The sequence below is a fragment of the Myotis yumanensis genome, unplaced genomic scaffold (genome assembly GCF_028538775.1).
Source record: "Myotis yumanensis isolate MYYU_CA2020_CCGP unplaced genomic scaffold, mMyoYum1.0.hap1 SCAF_2, whole genome shotgun sequence".
NCBI classification, from domain to species: domain Eukaryota; kingdom Metazoa; phylum Chordata; class Mammalia; order Chiroptera; family Vespertilionidae; genus Myotis; species Myotis yumanensis.
In genome coordinates this window covers 163,167,701-163,190,690 of record NW_027223753.1, presented here as the reverse complement: position 1 = coordinate 163,190,690, position 22,990 = coordinate 163,167,701, and the positions used below count along the sequence as shown (strand labels likewise).

The window sequence follows — 22,990 nt, the reverse complement described above, 5'->3', positions numbered from 1 at the left end:
ACTGTCTTCCAACTGGTTCCTAACCCAGAGCCTTTTATCGCCCTCCCTGGAAAGAAGTCAGAAAGAAGGCAAATCTACCATGCTAGGTGCTTGACACCACAGGTGAAAGGTGCCCTACACACTCCCAAACTTGTCAGCATGTTAAGCCCATGCCTTTTCTCCAGGTAGGCCAGGAAAAGATGATGTGTGCATCAAGGCAGGGGTGAGGAGTGAATGATGGGACATCAGGGAGGACACTCCAGATTTCTCACAGGCATCTCCATGTTTGTCTCCATCCAACCCCCAGACCAACACCTACCAGGCCATCCTCTCCACAGATGGGAGCAGATCCTTCGCCCTATTTCTCTACCAAAGTGGTGGGATGCAGTGGGATGTGACCCAGCACCTAGACAACTGGGTCCTCATGGGCTTCTCCAGGTAGGATGGGGAGGGGCTGTCAGCTCTGAGCAGGTGATAGGAAGTGGTGCAGAGCAGTGTTTTCGTTGCACACACACTCCTCCACCCCAGGACCAGGCTGAGTCCCGCTTGCCGATGCTTCTGACTCACACTAGTGCCAGTTCCCATTAAAAGATGCTATTTCTTGCTGATTCACATTAAAAGATCACTATTCATTGCCGTTCTCTTTTTCTCCCCCCAGAACCTTTGCAATGTAATCATTCCCAGAACTTTGACTTCTCTGATTTCCACTCACATTAGCTGACCTTTCTTGACTTCTCAAATAGCATCATCATAATGGCCAATATTTACTATACTAACTACTTAATACGCATTATTTCATTTCATTATTACAACAAACCCATGAAGGAGATACTATTTATTTCCCATTTACAGATAAGGAAATTGAGGTACAAATAGATAAGTAATTGCCCAAAGTCACAGAGCTGGGAAGTGGCAAAGCAGGAATTTGAACTGACATCTGAGGCTGAAATCTGCCTTCCCGACTTCTGGTGCCCCTGGGCTGGGACCTCACCCCTCACCCAGGGCCACCAGCAGCTTGTGGGGGGTCACTGAGAAAGACGGAGAGCAGAGGGATGGGGCTGTCGAGGGTGACACTGGTTCCTATGTGTGAAGGTGGCTCGGTCTCTGAGCAACAGTTCTCGACCCTGGTATTTCCTGGTGCTGGTATGTGTCATCACCGTGAAAGTCACTTGTCATTTGTTACTGGAAATTGCTGCAAATGATGTTCTCTTATAGGGTGCCTCTATAATTACACTGCTTTCACTTGCTTTTTAATGTGCAGTGAAAGAGAAAGGATTGAAATGATCTCACTACCAAGGAATTTCACACCATCCAGGGTTTGCCTGCCCACCTCCACCCCAGGTGTCACACCTGTGTGTGTCACCCATCCTGTGTCAGAGGAGGAACCATCAGGAGTCACTGCTCTGAGACATGCACCCAGAGAGGCTGCAGGCACCAGTCCAGGATTTCTCCTTCCTGGAGCAGGGCTTTGAACCCCATCACGGGGGTGGGGCTGGGGTGCACCCATCCCATCAGGTCCTCACTCAGTTCTGAGAGCTTTACAAATGTTTACTACATTTCATCCTCACAATGCTATGAGATAGATGCTATGTAATCTCTTTTACATGGCTGTGAAAGCAGAATCAAAAAAGTTAAGCAACTTGCCCATGGTTACCAAGCTGCTAAGTGCTAGAATCAGGAGCTGAATTCCTGTCTGCCTAACTTCAGAGACTGACTCTTAACCATCCCGACATACTGTCCCCACCAATCCCTAGCTGCAGGGAAACATACCAGAAGGAGGCCTGGACTCTGTTGTCTTCACACCAGCCTCATGACCAGTGTCTGGCCCTTATCGGTCAGATGTGGAATAGATTAGTCTCCCCACCCAATTCTCCCCCTTTCCTGCTTAGTGGTGGGAGTCAGTGATTCTGGCTGGCTGGCTGACCAACTGATAAGTAAAGACTAACTGGACTGAGTGAGTGACTGACTGGGCTGGATGAATAACTTGCCAGCTGAGGGGAAAGACCCTGAGTGTGACAGAAGCCTTCCATTCTTTCCTTTGGCCACAGTGGAGATGGGTATTATGAAAACAGCCCGCTGACATCCCAGCCAGTGTGGCAGAAGTATCGTCCGGACCAATTCCTGAATTCCAACTCAGGTAAAAATGTCGCCTAATCACACTTGGGCTGGACTTAAGTCCTCTTTTGTCCTCCACTTTGTGGGCCATGACAGTACCAGAGGGGCAGCTCTCGAGCATCTATCTCCATCATCCTGAAGGAAATCCCAGCACAAACTGACCTCCCACAGACGCAATAGGGACTTGACCCTGCCCAGGGAGCAGTCGGTACCTTCTGTGCTCTCACGCAGTGCGGTCTTCCTTGGGGCTCGGTCTCCTCCCTGGGATGAGCCAAACCAAAGAGCTCTCTCAGTGGGGGCCCAGATCCTGGAAGTGAGAATAAGGGTGTGGCTGGGTATAGGAATATGAATGGGTAGTTAGGGCAATACTTCAAGTGTCCTGTCCCAGAAATGGAATGTGAATCCAGATGAGATCCCTTAAAGGAACCTACCAAGAGAAGTTCCAGAGGTCTGACATTCATTTGGTCATTATTTATTGAGCACCTGCTACATGCTGGACACTGTGTTAAGAACGAGGAATGTGAAATAAAAGGCAAAAGCCTGACTAAGTTTGCTCTCAAAGAGCTGTCACTCTGGCAAGAAGGAGGGTACTTTAGTGTTAGGAAGAAGTCTATGGGGCCTTCTCCATGACTCAGTGTACTGTTGAGGAGCCCCAAAGGGAAAGAAATGATCTTTTCCAAAATGTGATAGAACAAAGAACAGTTTAGCATTTGAAATCAGTCATGTAAATTGTGAAGCATGAATCCAGTTCTATTTGTTCTGTGGCAGGAACTTTCAGTAAACAGAAGCTAAGTCAAATCATGGGTGCCATCTTGTGGAGAATGCTGCCCAGTCATTAGGATCCTCTGTCAAGATGCTTCGACTTGGACCTAGGGGGTGCAATACAATAGATAGAAAGAGATAGATAGATAGATAGATAGATAGATAGATAGATAGATAGTATTTGGAGGGAGAGTATTTGATATGTTTCCCTTGATACCAGGTTGTTGTGGAGAAGAAACACAGATAATCATAAATAATAATTATCCTTCTCAAAACCTTAACAAATTGTAGTTTTCTTGACAATTACTTATTTCGTTGGGGAACAGGGTCAAATTGAATGTCCTATTATATCTTACTAGAGGCCCGGTACATGAAATTCATGCACTGGGCGGGGGGGGGGGGGGGGGGGGGGAAGGGGGGTGTTCCCTCAGCCCGGCCTGTACCCTCTCACAGTCCAGGAGACCTTGGGGGATGTCTGACTGCCGGCTTAGGCCCACTCTCCCCAGGGAGTGGGCCTAAGCCGGCAGTCAGACATCCTTAGCACTGCCACAGAGGCAGGAGAGGCTCCTGCCACCACAATTGCACTCGCCAGCCATGAGCCCTGCTTCTGGCTGAGTGGCACTCCCCCTATGGGAGTGCACTGACCACCAGGGATCAGCTCCTGTGTTGAGCATCTGCCCCCTGGTGGTCAGTGCATGTCATAGCAACTGGTCATTCCACCGTTTGGTTGATTTGCATATTAGCCTTTTATTATATAGGATTTGACTCTGGAGCCCCCTTCTCACTCATGGGCAGTATGTACTTACAATTAATTGAAGGCCTATTTAAAGTTCAAACCCCCCATCAGGGCCTCTACTCCCACTTACTTCAACCTTCCTAGGATGGTGTCTGGGCACAGAGGATGCTTCCTCAGCCTTGTGGTAATGGAGCAAGTCCCAGCTTCACATGCCAACTTCTCTGTGGCTTCCCAGCTGGCCTCTGAGCATCGGCCTCTGCCCTGGCTGCTTTGGCCACTGACATGTCTGGTGGGAGAGCCGGGGTCAAGGATGAAAGCAAGTGTCTGAGTAGGTGACTAGTGGGTGGTGGCATCATTCACTTAGATATAGGGTGCATGTGGAGGAACTGATTTGAGGTTTGGGGAGATTGGAAGGTGCTGGAGCTTAGAGTGACAGACAAAAGGGTAGAGTGAACTGAACCTCGGGGCCAGGGTTTGGCTCTGAGTTGGGTGTAGGTCCTAGCCCTTGTCCCAAGTTTTCACACTAAGATCCACTCTTTGAGGGCTTTTGGATGTCACATCAAAGGGGTCTTTGAGGGAGGAATTGCTGACAATCTGAGTTGGGTCTCATTTATGGAAGAGCTGTCCAGAGGGAGAAAGAGGCATACAGAGGTTAAAATGTCTTGATGTTCCCTAAAGCTACTAGTAAAGCAGAACCCGTGGCCCCAGGCCCTCAGATAACTCCTTCTTCATTTGCTCCTCCAGGCCTCAGGGGGCTGCAGGTCTATCAGCTGCACAGGACAGAAAGACCCAACTACCGTCTCAGGTGCCTGCAGTGGTTGAGACAACCTCAGTGGCCCAGCTGGGACTGGAACCACATCTCCTGCCCTTGCTCCTGGCAGCAGGGACTATGGGACTTACGATTCCAGCCTATCCACATAGGTGACTCCTCCTTCCTGTCTCTTGGGGCATCTCCATTGTCCCACAAGCCCACCCACCATCTCTCCAGTCCCCCCCTAACCTGTCCCTTTCAAGGCATCCTCAGCCCCTCCCCAGAAACACCGCACCCTAATCCTGCCCCTGCCACAGGCATCGGGCCTGAGTGTGCGTGGACTTGTTGCAGGCTGGTGGGGCCTTGGCAGCAGGCAGCTGTGCAGCTTCACTTCCTGGCGTGGAGGCGTGTGTTGCAGCTACGGGCCATGGGGAGAGTTTCTGCAAGGCTGGAGAGTGCAGAGCCCTTGGCAGCTTGGTATGTGTGTCCACAGAGACCTCAACCCCCCTTCCTCTGGAGCTCTCTGCTCTTCCCCATCAGAGACCAGCCTTGGGTTCCACGCCAAGCAGTGGGATCGAAGCCTTTTGTCCCCACTCCCTTCCAGTTCCTTCCCCTCTCCGGCCCTCAATTTCCTGATCTTGTAACCTTAGGCAGCTCCCAACATCCCTTCCAGCTGACATCTTAGGGATTTATGAGTGCCTCTTGACCATCTCCACTTGGCTCCATAGCCCCAGCCCAGAGTGGAGGCATCTTTCTAGGGAAGGGGGGAGGTCCTAGTCTAACCCTGGTCCTACCCATAGTCTAACCCTAGTCTAACCCATAGTAGCAGGCTGTCTCGGGGAAAACATGGTGTCATCTCCATCACTCTTCAAAGGAACTAGAGAGCTCAGGTGTGGGGGGGAGGAGACAGGTAACGTGTGTCCTCCCCTTCTTCCCTGTAATCCAAGCAGCCTCCATAGTCCCAGACCAACAGCCATGCGCGCCCCCCGCCCCCCGCCCACAGCATTTTAAGAATAGTGGGACTCAGCACCCCACCTTTCAAGAAAGGAGGTTCTTGCCCTAGCCAGTTTGGTTCAATGGATAGAGCATCGGCCTGCAAACTGAAAGGTCCCAGGTTCGATTCTGGTCAAGGGCACATGCCCGGGTTGTGGGCTTGATCCCCAGTCGGGGACATGCAGGAGGCAGCCAATCCATGATTCTCTCTCTTCATGGATGTTTCTATCTCTCTCTCCCTCTTCCTTCCTCTCTGAAATCAAAAAACATATATTTTTAAGAAAAAGGAAAAGAAAATAAAAAAAGAAAGGAGGTTCTTTATATTTGACCTTGTACTGGCCCACCTGGCAGCCCAGCTGCAATAAGCTTGCAAGGAAGACAACAACGAGTCCCTGGCTTAAGGTCATTGGGCAGGGTGGGATCTGAACTGAGGTATGCCTGATTCCCAAACCATGGCCTTGCCACACATATCATCCTGCCCCACGAACCTTCCAGCTGGGTTCTGCAGGTTTTCCATGTCCCACTCCCCACACACACCCCTCAAAGCACTGCTCTTCTCTACAGAGCAAGAACTGGAGCCACAGGACTGGTGCTGCCGCTGGAACGACCAGCCCTCCTTCTGCGCCCTGTACCAACAAAGGCGGCCCCGCATCAGCTGTGCTGGGTACCGGCCCCCAAGGCCTGGTGAGGCTGCTGGGGCCTGCCCTGGAGCAGACCCAAAGCAAAGGATCTGGGGGTGGGGCAGCCTCTTAGGGCCTGGACAAGGGCAGCACTAGATTTCTGGGCGGGACGGTGGCCATAAGGGAAGGTGGAGATGGTTCTGGCATTCGGTGCATGGCAAACAGAGGAGCTTTGTACATGGTATTGGGAAAGGGGTAGGACTGGGGGATGGGAGATAATGAGCAGACATGGGTGTGGTGGGGGCACAAAATGCAAGAGGATTTCCAGGGAAGATTCTACAAGCCATGAACAACTCCCAGGCTTGTGTCTACCTGGGTAAATGCCCACCTGTGGGCGATGGGGAATCTCACACCTTTCCCTCCTCTGCCATGCCAATGTGGTATCTCCCTTTTCCAGCCTGGATGTTCGGGGACCCCCACATCACCACCTTAGATGATGCCACTTACACCTTCAATGGGCTAGGGGACTTCCTGCTGGTCAGGGCCAGAGACGGAAACTCATCCTTCCTGCTGCAGGGCCGCACTGCCCAGACCGGCTCTGCCCAGGCCACCAACTTCATTGCGTTTGCCGCTCAGTACAACTCCAGCAGCTTGGACCCCATTACAGTGAGTGAGGCAGGGCCTCTAGACATCCTTGCTCCCCTCACAGAGAGCCCTCAGGGACCTTCAGCTGGAAATTGATGTCCAGGAGGAGAATGAGAAGAAGGGAAGGGGGCAGGAAGGAGGGAAGAACCCTCCTGCTGGTGTAGTTTGGGAGTCAAACCTGGAGACACAAGATTAGGATCCAGGCTCCAGAAGTTAGGTGGAAGAGATGACTAAACTTCCAGTGCCTTCGTTTTCTTACAGGAAAATGGCGATAACAGTATTACCTACCCGACAGGGCTAATGTGAGATTGTAATGAGGTCACCTAAGAAATGTGCCTAGCTCTGAGCCTGGCCCATGCTAAGCACTCCATAGGTGTTAGGTAGAAAAACCTCACTGTCACACTCTCCATCAACTTCATCTTTGTCCAGGGCTCAGGTTCTAAGCTCTTTGCAGCCTCCTTTCTTGGCCTCCGGGCCCACCTGTAGGTCAGCCTTAGCCCTCCTCCAATTTCCTTCCAGGTTCAGTGGCTCCTTGAGCCCAATGACACAATCCACGTGCGGCTCAATAACGAGACTGTGACATTTAAAGGTAGGCTGGGAAGCCATGAAGGTTCAGAGGGTGCCCTGCGATTGGGAGCAGTGTGGTGGGGTGTGGAGGCGGCAGCGCTGGGGCAGAGGAGAGTGGTGGCCACTCCTGCTGTCCCTTCAGCAGCTGTGCTGAGCAGCTCCTTCACCCAGGAGCCGGGCATTAAACATTCCCTCCTCCCTCCAGGGCTGTAACAGCCTTCCTATGGCAGCCTCTGTCTTCAGTCCCAGGTAGAAGTGGGTGGTGTGGCCTTGAGAGGTAGCCTGTGAGTTTGGTTTTGGGGCCACTGGAGAAGACACCTGCAGAACATCCCAGAGCTGCTTCCAGTGTCCCTCTGTTTCTTGAACACTCATTACTGCCAAGGCTTGGGCCTGCAGGGACCAACGCTGGTTTCTTCCTCATCTGTCTCCCAACATTCTAGACCAGGAAATCTTCAACACCACTGGAGTCGTAATGACCCGCAATGGCTCCCTGGTGACAGCCAGCTTAGATGGCACAGTGATCGTCTCAGTGACAGCTCTCTCCAACATCCTCCACGCCTCCTGCAGCCTCCCAGAGGAGTACCGAGACCGCACAGAGGGCCTCCTGGGTAAGAAACAGGCAGGACCCTGACTCTGAGGCAGTGGCCACAACAGGAGCTCAGATCCTATCCCCACCCCAGGTGGTTCCCTGCCCATTGGCCTATGGACATCTCAGGCTGCATTTCCCTTTCTCAGCCTCCGTGGAACAGAACCCTGGGGCCACAGAGTCGCAGGGAAGGACAGGGACCTCTTCAGCTACCTTTGAGTCTCACTTCCTATCTTCCTAAAGCTCCACTTCCAGAGCAGCCAAGGGAGCATCCAGGATGGACTCTGAGGAGGGTGGGGTCAGCAGCCACCTTCTCCTCCCACACCTCACACTTTCCCACCTCTCCCTCCATTGCCTCCATTCCCTCCTCTTCCTCTCCTCCTCCCTCCCTGAAGCAGAAAGGTGGGCTCTGAGGTTATGGTCCATCCTCTACCCTCCTCCTGGAGGCCTGAACCAAGAACAGATGCAACAGAGAGAGGCTTCCTGGGCCCCCTGCTCCTCCTCACATCTTGAGTGTGCCCCGTTAGATGCTTCCCAGGGAATGGGGAGAACCACAGTCGCAGGGTGGCCAACCTCCTACTCTGTCCCTCAGGGGTCTGGAACAATAATCCAGAAGATGACTTCAAGATGCCCAATGGCACCACCATTCCCCAAAAGAGCAATGAAGAGATGCTTTTTCACTATGGAATGACCTGTGAGTCTGGACTTCAGAGTGCTGGGGGTAGATGGGGCAGGGCTGGGATGTCTCCCTCAGGCCTGTGGGAACCAGGCCTCTGTCCTTTGTGAGGGAGGGGTGGAAAATTTAGGAGGATTCTGGTGCCACCCCAGACTTGTTTCCTCCATCCCACTCCCACCCATGTCTCTCTACCTGGAAGAGAAGATGAGGGAAGGAGGTGGCCCTCAGTCACTAGCGCAGGGATTTTCATATTCAGAAGCCAGAAATCAACCTGGCCTTTTGTATCCCACCTACCTCAAGCCATATAAAGTGAGAGTAAGGGGTGGATACTGCAGAAACTTAGCTGGAGTCCCACCCCTGGTACCATCACCATCGAACCTCCTGTGTTATAGGGGAAATCAACGGAACAAGCCTCCTTGGCAAGAGGGATGACGATCTGCCTTTCAACTTCACCCCCGTCTTCTTTTCCCAACTGTGGAAAAACAACTCCTTGGATAAAAATTCAACTTCCAAGTGTAATAGAGATAAACAATGCATCTATGACACCCTGGCCACAGGAAACACGAAGACTGGACTGGACACTAGCATGCTCTTTAGAAGATACCAGCTGATGAACAACACCCTCCGTAAGTGGCAGGAGGCCCAGGGCTGCATTTTCAGAGTTGGGGGCAGATGATGAGTCCCCTTCCATAACACCCCTTTAAGCTACAAATTAAATTTACCAGGTTCTTTGACTCATGTTATTCCACTGCTCAAACCCTCCCATGATTCCCCAGCCCACGCTGTTCTTATGATGACCTTCAAAGTCTTATCCAATTTGCCTCTTGAAATCTCCTAGTACTCTCACTTTGCTCCCTCCACTCCAGCCCAACTGGCTTTTTTGTGTCCTTCAAACATGCCAGGCTCACTCTCAACTCTGAGACTCCACACAGGCTGTTCTCTTTGCCTGGAGTACCCTTCCCCTAGACAGCCATAGGCTTGCCCCTCACCTCCTTCAAGTCTCTAATTAAATGCCACCTTTCTTGGCTAGCCTGTCTAAAATCTCACATTCACCCACACTCCCTACTCACTTTCCCTGCTTTATTTTTTTCTCCTTAGCATTTATAACTATCAAACATATTTTCTAATTTTCATTGGTAACTTTTGTATTCTTTGTTCACTGCTATGTCCTCACTACCTAGAATAGTGCCAGCCATATAGTAGGTGCTCAATAAATACTTAAATGACTGATTGAATGAATGAATGAAGAAAAATGAAATGGAAATAGCAAGTCTCCAATAAAAAGGTTTAACTCCCTATTTCCTGAAAAATGCAATGCCCACTTAGATTACCCTCATGGTTTTCAGTCCTCTTCCAAAGTTAAAACTCTGTGACGGTCTAACAATCTGTTTTTGGATTCACTTCGTACCAAGCTCAGCATAGCAGGAAAGAACTTGAAATGAATCTCATTTGGGGAAAAGACAAAGAGAATAAAGATTTGGCCAGGTGGGCAGTACAATCCCAACCTGCTCTGCATAGGTCCGAGAGCAGATACTTCCAGAGGTGGGTCACAGTCCTGTGAATGCCTCACACAAGCCAGGAGACTGGAGAGAGAGGAGGCCCACAGGCAAGAGAGTGTCCTGGCTCGGGCTCCAAATCCCCTCTTTGTGTTCCAGATCGGTACCCACCTTCTATTGATGGTCCCCAAATGGTGAAAGCCTACAAGGGGGAGACCAGGGTGATTCAATACAAAGGCAGCTCTAAGGACGTCACATTCACTCTCAGAAACAGCTACACTAAGGACTTCAAGCTTTTCGGTAAGAATGTTTGGCTGGGGACATGGGGGATGAGTTCAGAGACAAGGTTTGGGTAATTTTTCATTATTATACCCTTTGCAACTTCATGTCACTTTTCTATTGGAATATCCAAGACCAACATTTCTTAGGCATAATCCCTATAATTCAAACAGGTGCTCACCCCCATGGTGAATAGTGATGGGCTTATGGAGATTTGGCCAGCTAGCTAGACCAGGGGTGGGCAAACTTTTTGACTCGAGGGCCACAATGAGTTCTTAAATTGGACCGGAGGGCCGGAACAAAAGCATGGATGGAGTGTTTGTGTGAACTAATATAAATTCAAAGTAAACATCATTACATAGAAGGGTACGGCCTTTTTTTTTTTTTTTTTTTTTAGTTTTATTCATTTCAAACGGGCCAGATCCGGCCTGCGGGCCGTAGTTTGCCCACGGCTGAGCTAGACTGGCTCTGGGCATGTACAACTGATTCAAAGATCATTTCATCTCAATCTAATCTATACTAATAAAAGGTTGATATGCTAATTAGACTGGACGTCCTTCTGGACAAAGCCACTGTGGTGGGGGCCAAGGCAGAAGTGGTTAGGGGCGATCAGGTCAGCAGGGAAAGGCAGTTAGGAGTGATCAGGCCAGCAGGGGAGAGCAGTTAGGAGTGATCAGGCCAGCAAGGGAGGGAAGTTAGGGGCAATTAGGCTGGCAAGGGAGGGCAGTTAGGGGCTATCAGGCCATCAGGGAAGAGCAGTTAGGGGTGATCAGGCCAGCAAGAGAGGGAAGTTAAGAGTGATTAGGCTGGCAGGAGAGGGCAGTTAGGGGCTATCAGGCCAGCAGGCAGAGGCAGTTAGGGACGATCAGGCAGGCAGGCAGGTGAGCCGTTAGGAGCCAGCAGTCCCAGATTGTGAGAGGGATATCTGTCTGCAGGGATCGGGCCTAAACTGGCAGTTGGACATCCCCCAGATTGAAGAGGGTGCAGGCTGGGCTGAGGGACCCCCCTCCCCATGCACAAATTTTGTGCACCGGGTCTCTAGCAATATATAATCACCTTTAACCATCTTTGTGTAACCACTGAATTATTAGAATAAAGCATAACAAAGAAATGCTAATTTAAAATATTTTCATATCTACTTTTTAAAAGGACATAACGTGGAACAAGATTTAAAGAAACACAAATACCTTTGTTTGGAACATTTGTCACTATTTTTATGTTTGTCAACCACGTTTATCTAATATTGTCTCTCCTTGTCTGCTGTTCTGAGCTGGGACAAAGCAAAGCTTCATCGCTTTTTTTCAGTGATGCTATGGAGTCCCCTAGGCCTGCAACGTGGTCTGGGTCAAAGAGCCAAAGCCTACAGGATGCAGATTGCCTTCTGTTGCCAGCAGTGATATGCTGGTGACTGCTCTTTGCCAAACCAAGGCCTCCGGGAACCTTATTCTGAGCTCTGAGCACCTCTCTGCCTAATTTTCTTTCTCTGTGCATCAGGAGGGACTGCTTTGTCTGTACCCTTTGCTCCATGTGGCATCCTGCCAGGGGCTAGACAATGGCATCAGGAGACTTCTCCTCCATTGGACTCTTCTCCTAAAGAGTGATGGCCTGGAAGTTACTCTTTTCTCCTCCTACTATCAGCTCCTCTTAACCTGCTGTTTTAAGGAGATTTTCATATTTTCTTCAGTAACATAAGACTAGTTTGATAGGAGGAGTCCTATAATATATAGCACTGTTTCACTGCATTCTAGTGTCTGAAGGGGTGGCTGGCCAAAGGTCCAGGAAGTGAGAGGGTGGGCAAGAAATCAGGGCAAGGGATGGGGCTGCTGTGAAGGTGAGGCCAGTATGACCTGCAGTGTAGTGCGGGGATGTGTCGGGAGGATCTGGCCTTCACCCTCCGTACCCCCTGGATGTCCCGTCCTGGTGCAGGCCCAGGCAGGTTGCTCTTTGGGGGGTTTCTTCTGGATCAACTGCCTTCCCCTCTTTGGAGTTCCTTCCTACACTCAGCTAGTTGGGCTCCAGCTTGGAGCGTAACCACCCCAGGAAACCAGCCTCACCTGAGGAAATGCCTGGTGAGGTTTGAGGGGTGGTCTGAGGGAGATGGAAGATTCCAGCCTTAGCTCTTAGGGTGTTAAATGCCAAGACGTGTCAGATGGCAGAGAAATCAAGGCTTCCACCTCTCAATGACCTCATCTTCCTTGGCGCAGAGAATGGGACACTGCTCTGGACACCAAACTCGCTGGAACCATTCACTCTGGAGATTCTAGCAAGAAATGTCAAGGACAACTTATCATCTCTACTCCAGCCAAAGACCGTGGTCTGTGCTTGCAAGGGAGAGGAACAGTGTTTATACAACAAGACCAGCTGGGTGGGCAATTCCTCCCTGGAGGTGAGTGCTGGGAGGAGGGTGAGAAGGAGGTTTCCATTTTGGAGGGGAAAGGAAGTGGAATTTGAAAAGATATCAAAGCCCCTCTGTGGTCATGTGTGTTGGGAGGCGGGTGGAACTGAGGTAGGTGAGTAGAGCAGATACCATCTCAGGCCACAAACTTATTCGTGTGAGAAATAGAACTTTCTTTACTGCTTATAGCTCAATTGAATTTTTATCTCCCGGCTTCCATTCTGCCAGGCTGGCAGGGAACTTCCAGCTCAGACTTTCCTAGTGTCCCCCCTGGTCCCCAGCTCCATGTTTCTGAAACTAGGCACTGAGATGTGGGGTGGGAAAGTGTGGTCCCTGAATATGAGTCTACACTGATCCCAAGTTCCATACTCGCCCCTCTTCAGACCCAGGAAGTGCTCTGGGCTCTGTGCCTTGCTCAGACACAGGCAGCCTTTACTACGGTGGCTTAATGTCCCGCACAGCCATTTCCCTCTGGGGTCTCATCACCATGGTGCTGGGAAGAGAGGTGGGGGAGTCCAGGGCCTGGAAAAGGGGGAAAACAGAGGGTGGGAAAACAGAGGTTCAAGTCAATATATTATTCTAGAGATCCCAGAATTCCCAGTCTTAGAAGTAAAAGTGTTGGAGAGTTGCATTTCAGGGAGATTTCCAGGGTCCTCTCAGAAGATGGGTCAGAAAAGAGAGACCAGGGAGCTTGATGAGGTTCCCGACCCTCGGCCTTCCCTGTGCCGTTGTTCTGCTTACCGTGTTCTCATGGTGCTGAGCAGTGAGGCTCTGTCTTCTTGCTTTGGGAGTCAACAAGGGGACGATGAGCAGGAAACTGCAGCTTTCAGGGGGTCCCATTTTCGAGGGATAGTAGAATATTTATTTAGCTCTGTCTTACTCAAAAAAGGATTTCGGGCAAAGAGACATGGTGTAAGAAGGAAGAGGCAGAGCATCTGGAGTAGAAGCCAGGTACACAGAGGGGTGGTGGAAAGAAGGGCCCAGGGAGGCGAGTGAGCTAGAGACCATGTGCCTCTGGGCGGGACCCTGCAGGCCCAGGGCCTGGTCAAAAAGGTGCTCAATAAATACTGGCAGAAATAAGACAAGGTCTCAGGTCCTATGGGTTCGCAGACTGGAGGGGTCAGTACTGAAACACCTAAATGCCCTTAATGGTTCAGCCTCCTGGCTGCCCAGTGATCAGCAACCCATTCCAGGTGGCCAGCTGCAAGTGTGACAACACCACCTTCGGCCAGTACTGTGAGCGTTCCAAGGACCCCTGTGACGAGCAGTGCTTCCCAAATGTGAAGTGTATTCCTGGGCAGGGCTGTGATCCTTGCCCCCCGAACCTAACTGGGGATGGGCGTCACTGTACAGGTAAGCTGGGAACAGGGCCCAGGTAGGAAAAGGTTCTGGAGGCAGGTGATGCCTAGGGGGTCTAGGACAGCCATTCGCAAACCATTTGTCTCCCTTTTCTAGCAAGTATTTAGAATGCTCAACATAGTGGGTGCAGTAAAGAGGTAAGGTTTTCATGGTAGGGAGTGAGGCTGAAGGAGAAGAAATTATATAGTCATGGGGGAGAGGCCAGGGCACAACAGGTCTGAGACACTGATTGGGAAAACCCAGGGCAAAAGATTGAACGTGGCCTGGAGAAGAGAGGGGACTTCTAGCAGAGACAGGGAACCAAAGGCAAGCTGGGGCTTTCAGAGATGTAAGTCTCCACATGCCCCGTCAGGACATTTGGAGGGGATGTCATGGGCATCTGGTGGCAAGTGTGCCTCATTTTCCCTTTTAGTCCTGCTGCCACTATCTGTTCCTTAACTCCTAAGTGATTGGGGTCATGATGAGGGAAAGAAATCACAGTGAGGCCTTTACTAAGCTCAAATGAAATCCGAGCAAAGGCCAGAGTGTGTAGAACCGCAGCCTTATAAAGGCAGAAAAGGGGATAGAAGTGAGGAAAGCCTTCTGGGTCCTTTCCTGATGTGGAAAGACTGATAAACACCTCTTCCCTCAGCAGAAGTGGACAAATATCTACCTGGTAGAGGGAAAGGGTTTTCCAGTAGAGAAGTGCCTGGAAAAGGGAGGATAGTTTGGGGCTCAAAGTGGCCCACGAGCAGAACAAGGATTGAGAGGGCTTTGGGGGAAAGCAACCAGACTGTCCTGGAAACAGCTCTCCATGGGCTGGGGGCTCCCCACTGCTGTCGGGCCTGGTGTTGCTGACCTCTGCTCTCTCGCAGGTCTGGAGGACTCTGAACACTGTCAGAACCAGTCCTGCCCTGTGAATTACTGCTACAACCAGGGCCACTGCTACATCTCCCAGACTCTGGACTGCCAGCCCACCTGCACTTGCCCCCCAGCCTTCACAGACAACCGTTGCTTCCTGGCTGGGAATAACTTCGCTCCAACTATTGATCCAGGTCTCACCAGATGCCCCCACCACCCTCACCACCATTCTTCTCTCTCTTGGGGGAAGAAGGGGACCTCTGGGGGCCAGGGAAAAGTTTCTTAAACTCACAGGACAGAACTTCATATTTCTTTTGGGTGGTGGTAAGTTGTAGGCTATGGGAGCTGGTGGGGGCAGCATGAAAAACGGGCTTGAGTGGTCTTATGATAAAAGACTAAAGGTGGCCTTATGGCTCAGTTAGAAGAGAGTCACGGAATCCCTGATCATAGTCAAATGAGCTCTAGAGTGAGGGTCAGCAGACTCAGCCACTTCTCCTGATCTATCCCTGTAGAATCGGGCAGTCTCCCTAGACTGGCCCAATGGTCTCAGTGGGTAAATCTGGGTAAACCCAGGAAGTGAATATAAATCTGCTTCTCCCATCTCCAGAGTTCCCTTTAAGAACCATCCAGCTCATTCTGAGTGAAGAAGAAAAGGCCACTGAAGCAGAGGTCAACGCTTCGGTTAGTACTTCAGGTGGCTCTGAGTGGGAAGGAGGATCCTGGCAGGTTCAGGCCAGGGCCTTAGCCATTACTTGTGCATTCTGCATCCTCATCATCCATCTAGATTCAGTTGCCAGGGGAGACGGGAGCCATCTGCCTCAGAAAAGGCCCGGGGTGAGGAAGGTAGGAAGCCGCAGGACAGAGCCCTCCGAGGGGGTTGAAATGACCAAGTTGACATGAACAGAGTCTAGGGTGGCTGAGTCACCCCTGCCTCTCCTTCTGAGAGTCTTTCGAGACCTGCACTTGGGTATTATATGGAAGAAACACAAGACTGTCTTTCACTGCCAGGAAGCCTTCTCTGAATTCCCACAGGGACCTGGGGGTTCCCTCTTTTTGGGTCCCATCCCCTTTCCATTCCTCAGTCACAAGCAAAGTTACACAGTGGTTGAGTTATGGAGGCTCTAGAATCCTACATACCTGGGTTCAAGTCCAGGCTCTACCACCCATTAGACCAGGTATAATAATTAGACAAATTATTTGATGTCTGGTCTATAAAAATAGAAGTGATAATCATACCTATGTCAATGGGTTGTGTCAAGGTCTAAATAATAATGTATGTGAAGTACTTAACATGGTACCTGAAACACATATTCAAAAATTAGAATAATAATTACTATTATTACTACTACCACTACCACCATAGCACCCTACACTCTGGTAAAATCTGTGGGCATTTGTCTACTACACCAGACTACGGACCTTTGAATATGGACGGTTCCTGAATCATGTTGACATCCTCTAGGTCTGCCTAAACATAATCCATATTCAGTATACATGTGGGGAGAGAATGAGTGGGTTCGTCAGGAATCAGAGGCAAAGTGGGGGCCATTCATTTCAGGTTCTCCCCTTGTAATAGGAGGCTGGGGTTGGAGGGAGATATGTAAAGTCCTTCACTCACCAACAAAATTTTATTAAGCAGGGACTCATGCCAGTCATGGGGCTAGGCTGGGGTGTGGGGATGGAGAAATGGATGAGATGGGGTCCCGGGGCTCACATTCTAAGATGGTAACAGACAGGGATGAATAAATGCATTAAAGTGGAAGGGTCTCCTCTCTGGACTGGGTCTCACCCCTACCCCAATTACCTGCAACCATCTGCTCTAGGTGGCCTACAGGCTGGAGAACCTGGATGTACGGGCCTTTCTCAGGAATAGCAGAGTGCAAAAAATGTAAGTGGGATTGTTCCTGCCTGGTCCCCAAATCCTCCCTCTTACCCCTCACCCCTCAGCCCCTCACTCTGCTCCTCCCCCATAGCAGCCCTCCAGCAGCAAGCAGCTCCCTGCAACAATGGCTGGTCATCTCGGAGTTTCAGTACCGCCCTCGGGGTCCTGTCATCCACTTCCTGAACACCCAGCTGCTGGACGCAGTGGTGGAGGCATTTTTACTGCAGGCTCCGCAGAGGAGATGGAAGAAAAGTGAGGAGCCCAGGAATGACGTGGTCTTCCACCCTATCTCCAGGAGAGACCTGCGCAGTTTGAAGGCTTGTGAGTCACTATCTTGGGGACAGTCCCAGGGAGAGCTGAGGGAGGAGGTAAACTGAGGGAGCCTGGTCCAGAAATTTAGCCCTCACAAACCCATGGTGAAAAAAAAAAAGTATTTTTGTTTATAATTTCTGAGGGAAATTATAAACGTTTTACCTACCAGCTTTCTAGATCCAAGAACAGATCCAACATGATAAGTCCATTGTTCAGTTTCATAGAACAAGTATCCCAACTTCTGCTTCCCTAACCACTGCTGCTGATAGTTTACTTTCTTTTCATAAAATTGTTAGTGATTTTGTTAAAATACCATCGGTCCTGATATACATAAACACAGACATCCTTTGCCTTTGCCCTCCAGCTGGAGGACATTACGTTAAAGGCTGAAGACCCAGCGCAGGGGCAGAGATATCCTCTCCCCAAAAGGGTGTGGTCCTTTGCAAAAGCCATTTCCAGCCCAGGCCTCAACACCTTCATCTAGAAAATGAGATGGGATTTCTGAGGTCCCCTTCAGCTCTGACAGCCCCTGACTATCCTGGAACGGGAATGAGATAGGTTGACGAGCCTGTCAGAGAAGGAAAGGAGTAGCCCACCCTATTTGGGGAGTGAGACAGAGAACAGGGCAGTGACCATGCCAAGCCCATTAGAAGCTGTTGTGCTACTTGGGTCCAGAACCAAGCAAGAGCTTCTTCTAGAATGCAGGCTAACCCTCTTCCCTCCTGGGGGCAACCAGTGTGAAATCCTCCACCTACTATGTGTATGTGTGGTAGGGGTGTAGGGGTAGAGATAAGGGAACAAGTGCCCTAGACCAGACCATGCCTTCTGTTTAAAAACAAAACACAGATTTTTAAAAACCCAGAGTTTTTATTATACAAGTACAATATGTTTATTGTATAAACTTTAGGAAACAAACATTAACAAAAAGAAGAGGAAAAAATCACCTGTAATTCCAATCTCCAGAGACAAATCCATTTTGCACACATCCTTCTGATTTTTCTTTTATGCATAGGCACCTTTGCACGTATCAAATTTTTTTTTTTTACAATAAAGGGATTAAATTATACCTAATGTTTGATCACCTTATTAAACAATTGTGAACACATTACCTTATATATTGTGTGCATAGTCCCATTTTATCTATTATTTTGTAATATATTTTAATATAGTGTGCTATAATATATTTTAAATAGAATGTTATACTAATAGTGACCATTAATTTAGTGCTTACTGTGTCAGACGCTATACTGAATACTCATATATATTATCTCATTTAAACTTCATCGCAAGGTTGGTGCTATTATCAATTTCTTTTAAAGATAAGAAAACTGAGGCTGAAAGAATTAAGAAATTTCCCCAAATCACACAACTAGTTAGTAGTAGAGTTTGAATTTCAACACAGGTCTGGCTGATTTCAAAGCACATTCTCTTAACCAATGCATTTTCCATACCATGGTGCTTACTGGTTGCACAATATTTCTTACTTAATAAAATTTCTGTTAAACAGTATTACTATTTAAAACATGCTGCTCTGGACTTCCATGAACATATGTATTTGCACACTCTTCCCATTATTTCTAAGGATAAATGCCTAAAATTGAATCCTTGATCGAAAAGGAATAGATCTGGTGTTAATCAATTGTTCTTGCTGTTCATCTGTCTCCTACCTGACAGCGAATGTGAGCACGCTGCAGACTCACTTAAAATGCAATGGCTACAAGGGCTACAAACTGGCCTACAGCCCGCAGGGCGGCTTCACTTGCGTGTCCCCTTGCAGTGAGGGCTACTGTGAGCACGGAGGCCAGTGTCAGCACCTGCCGGATGGGCCCCGCTGCAGGTGAGTGGGACAGGGGCCAGGGGGCGGGAGGCAGAGAAGGCAGTGCTGGGAAATCCAAGCTGGGAAAAGACACTGCAATAGGGTCCAGATGAATGTCTGCAAATTAGCAATGGCTCCCTGTGTAATTGAGAGAACAGGGATCAGAGAAAAAATGGATAATGGAAAATAAAACGTGTGAGTGCCCCCTCCGTGTGGAGAATAAAGGTGCCATATTACCTCAAAGGAGCTACTAGGTAGGTACTTTTTTAAAGATGAGAAAACTGCAGCTCAGAGATGATAAGGACCCTGCCCAAGGTACCCAGTATGTTAAGTAGTAGGATATGGGTTCCAAAGTCAAACTCTTACACCTGCTTTTGCTTCTTGGGTGGACACCCTGCTGTGTCATTGTGGGGGAAAAGGAACCCTTTGTCTTGAGTCTAGGCTGGGCTTTGCCCTTTCTTAAGAGTACCAGGCAGGGAGGCCCTCTCAAACTGGCACCTTAGGTCCCCTTGGTTCATCAACAGTCTGAAGGGCCCCCGGGAGGGGGATGCACTAAGTCTGCATGCCTGCCAAGGAGGAGAAGGGCACGCCCTTCAGGCCCTCTTGTCACAGCAGGGCCTTCCGTCTACCAGTGGTTCTCAACCTTCTGGCCCTTTAAATACAGTTCCTCATGTTGTGACCCAACCATAACATTATTTTCGTTCCTACTTCATAACTGTAATGTTGCTACTGTTAGGAATCTTAATGTAAATATCTGATATGCAGGATGGTCTTAGGAGACCACTGTGAAAGGGTCGTTCGACCGCCAAAGGGGTCGCGACCCACAGGTTGAGAACCGCTGGGCCCTCTACCCTCCTCCCCCAATGCAATTCCAGACCCGCCTAGCCCTCCCTTCCCAGGGCCAAGGGCGAGGTGGTGGAGCCAGAGAGCGGGACCCAACTATGGGGCAGGGGTTGGGCTGTGACATCGCAGGCTCACCTGCCGCTGGCCCGCCTTTCCCATCCCCAACTCCCCCCTCCCCCCACCCTGCTCAGGTGAAGCTGACCTCTCACACCACGTGGTTTCGTTCGCCCGGTGGCCTCTCTCCAGCATCAGCTCAGGGCTGACTCGGCCTCTTTCCCTAAAGGGAAGCCCTACCTGTTGTGGAAAACCTCCTCTGGCCCCGCCTCAAGAGGGGATGGAGAGGCTGAGCGCCGGCCCCCGCTTCCCCCACCCCCACTCCCACCCCCCTCCTCCCCTCTATTGACGTGTCCCCTCTCTTTGTTCCCAGCTGTATGTCCTTCTCCATCTACACGTCCTGGGGCGAGCACTGTGAGCATCTGAGCATGAAACTTGGCGCTTTCTTCGGGATTCTCTTTGGGGCCCTGGGCGCCCTCTTGCTGCTCGGGGCCATGGTATTTGCGGTCCATCGCTTCTGGTACACCAAGACCCGATTCTCCTACCCCCTGGACTCCGAAAGCTGAAGCCTCCACCCAAGGCGGGGGCTGTGGCCTAAGATACCTCAAGACCCACCCCAGACACACCCACTTCCGTCCTGGCGCCTTTGGGGAGATTAGGAAAAGGAAGATAACTGACGGTGACTCGGGATTCTTCCTGGAGAATGACTAACAGGAATGAATAATGATAAAGATAAGAGTACAACTTATCAGTTTACATAGAGGTGGACTGGAAGAGACCATAAAGACCTACTACATAAAGGGATGGATTCTCACACAGACACACCCACGAGGAGGACACCCGCATGTACACACACACACACACATACACACGTACACACACACCAGATTTAATAATGGGGTGATGGTTCTAACTTAAAAACCAAAATGCATTTGTATGTAAAACTCTCCAGTTTACTTCTAATTAAAGTCTATTTAGATAAAATCTCTCTGACTTTTTGTGTTTGCAGAGCCATGGGTTCCATTTGTTATTTTTCTCTGTTGGCTAAAGGGCTAGGCACGGGGTGGAGGAGCAGAGGTGCATTAGCCACAGCCCTGTTTCAGCCCTCAGTGCTCCATGTTGGGAAGCTCAGTTGCTCCAGCTCAGACATGAATCCTTGCTTCTGCCTCCACATCACTTTCTTCCCCTCACCCCAACATAAGCCAAGGCCTGGCCCTCTTAGGAGAAGGGTACCGATACCTCCCACATGTTCTCTGTCCTTTCCTGGGCCCCAGGCAGTGTCTCCTGAGCTCCTCCAGCCTACCGTCCTTCAGCCCCATTCTTTCTACTTGTTCCCAGCAACCAGATCAGTTTCCACCTTATCCTTCTCTCTTAGCAGGCAGAACTTTGCACCTCTCTCCTGTAACAGCTCCCGCAACTGGTCCACAACTCCTGTGTCCTGGGCACCTCAATTCCAGCTCTATGCAGAAACTGGGTAACGGCTTCTTGGTCCTAAATGCCAAATCCCTAAAAAGATAATCTGATTGGTCCAGTTGTCCATCTCTGATTCAATCAAGTGTGGCCACAGGGTAGGAAAGGAGGTCACATGATACAAACCTGGGGCTCAGGCTCACTCTTGTAAGTGCGTGAGTAGTGGTGTTGGAGGAAGTTCCCGTGGAAACATGAACTTTCATCTGAGCAGAGATTCCTCTAACTGTCTGCTTTACATAGAGAAACATCTCCCAGCAGGTGAAGCCCCTCTCATATGTATACTCAGATACCCCAAAATACCCCCAAATGTAATCGTGTATCCATATAAAGCCATATTCATTTCATTCCAGTGTTCATTTATCAAAAATTAAGCACAGCCCTAGCCAGTTTTGCTCAGTGGATAGAGCATTGGCCTGCAGACAGAGGGTCCTGGGTTTGATTCCAGTCAAGGGCACGTACCTTGGTTGCAGGCTCCTCCCCGGCCAAGGCCCTGGACCAGGCTCATGCAGGAGGCAACTAATCAATGTGTTTCTCTCACATCAATATTTCTCTCTGTCTTTCCCTCTCTCTTCCACTCTCTAAAAATAAATGAAAAAATATCCTCGGGTGAGGATTAAAAAATTAAGCACATAGTCCAAATGGGTTCCCTGGTGAATTCTACCAAACATTTCAGGAATCAATTCTAAGAATTCTCTATAATCTCTTTCAGAAGATTGAAGCAGAGGGAATATTTCCTAACTCATTTTATAAAGCCAACTTTACCCTAATACCAAACAAGAACAAGATACCTTAAGAAAAGGAAACTATTCACCAATAGCTCTCATGAAGACAGGTGCAAAAAATCCTCAACAAAATATTGGCAATCGAATCCAACAATGAATAGAAAGAATTATACATCACCACCAAGTAGTGTTTATCCTATGTATGCAAGCCTGGTTCAAGATGTAAAATCAGCTCATGTAATCTATCACATCAACAGTCTAAAGAAGAAAAATCATATGATCATTTCAATAGATGCAAAAAAAAAGCATTTAACAGCCCTAGCCGGTTTGGTTCAGTGGATAGAGCATCGGCTTTAGACCAAAGGCTTCTGGGTTCGATTCTGGTCAAGGGCACATACCTTGGTTGCAGGTTCCTCCCAGCCAAGGCCCTGGTCAGGGCTCATCCGGGAGGCAACCAATCGATGTGTTTCTCTCACATCAATGTTTCTCTTTGTCTTTTCCTCTCTCTTCCACTCTCCCTAAATATCAATGGAAAAATATCCTCAGATGAGGATTAACAAAAGAAAAAACAAACATAAAAAGAATTTAACAAAATCAAACACCCATTTATGATCAAAACTCTCAGCAAACTAGGAATCAAAAGGATCTTCCTCAGGTTGATAAAAAAAAAATCTGTGTGGTGTTAGATGGGCACTAGACTTAGGGGGTGATCACTTTGTAAGTCATATAAATGTCTAATTATTATGTTATACACCTGAAGCTAATATATTGTATGTCAAATGTAATTGAACATTTTTTAAGTGTTTTAATCTACAAAAACCTACAGCTATTATCATATTGAGTGGTGAGAAACTTAAAGCTTTTCAGCTAAGATCAGGAACAAAGCAAGGATGTCCCCACTCACCACTGCTTTCCAAAATCATACTGGGAGTCCTAGCTAATTCAAATACAAAAACAAAAACAAAAAGGAAATAAAAGATACATATTGGCAGATTGGGAAGGGAGAAATAAAACTGTCATTTTTCACAGATGACATGATCACTAATTTTCTTTTTTAAATAATAGCCCTGGCCAGTATTTCCAAGTGTCTAG

General features: G+C 49.2%; 1 protein-coding gene across 7 annotated transcripts in view; it reads left to right on the top strand.

The window, feature by feature from the left end:
* MUC4 (mucin 4, cell surface associated) overlaps positions 1–20,783 on the top strand; it is a 52,858-nt gene extending 32,075 nt beyond the window's left edge. For 3 of the 7 annotated variants that reach the window (XM_070406448.1, XM_070406444.1, XM_070406447.1), the window contains 19 exons: positions 287–417; positions 2,028–2,116; positions 4,337–4,513; positions 4,695–4,820; positions 5,901–6,020; positions 6,414–6,622; positions 7,121–7,190; positions 7,609–7,776; positions 8,347–8,448; positions 8,823–9,056; positions 10,086–10,226; positions 12,410–12,591; positions 13,794–13,953; positions 14,814–14,993; positions 15,407–15,480; positions 16,623–16,687; positions 16,773–17,002; positions 18,668–18,830; positions 20,080–20,783. In XM_070406448.1, coding sequence (XP_070262549.1) covers positions 287–417; positions 2,028–2,116; positions 4,337–4,513; positions 4,695–4,820; positions 5,901–6,020; positions 6,414–6,622; positions 7,121–7,190; positions 7,609–7,776; positions 8,347–8,448; positions 8,823–9,056; positions 10,086–10,226; positions 12,410–12,591; positions 13,794–13,953; positions 14,814–14,993; positions 15,407–15,480; positions 16,623–16,687; positions 16,773–17,002; positions 18,668–18,830; positions 20,080–20,272 — 2,814 coding nt within the window. In that variant the 3' untranslated portion in view covers positions 20,273–20,783. The remainder of the gene's footprint in view (positions 1–286; positions 418–2,027; positions 2,117–4,336; positions 4,514–4,694; positions 4,821–5,900; positions 6,021–6,413; positions 6,623–7,120; positions 7,191–7,608; positions 7,777–8,346; positions 8,449–8,822; positions 9,057–10,085; positions 10,227–12,409; positions 12,592–13,793; positions 13,954–14,813; positions 14,994–15,406; positions 15,481–16,622; positions 16,688–16,772; positions 17,003–18,667; positions 18,831–20,079) is intronic. The other 4 variants (XM_070406445.1, XM_070406446.1, XM_070406449.1 and 1 more) reach the window with 4 other exon arrangements.
* Positions 20,784–22,990: the final 2,207 nt, after the last annotated feature.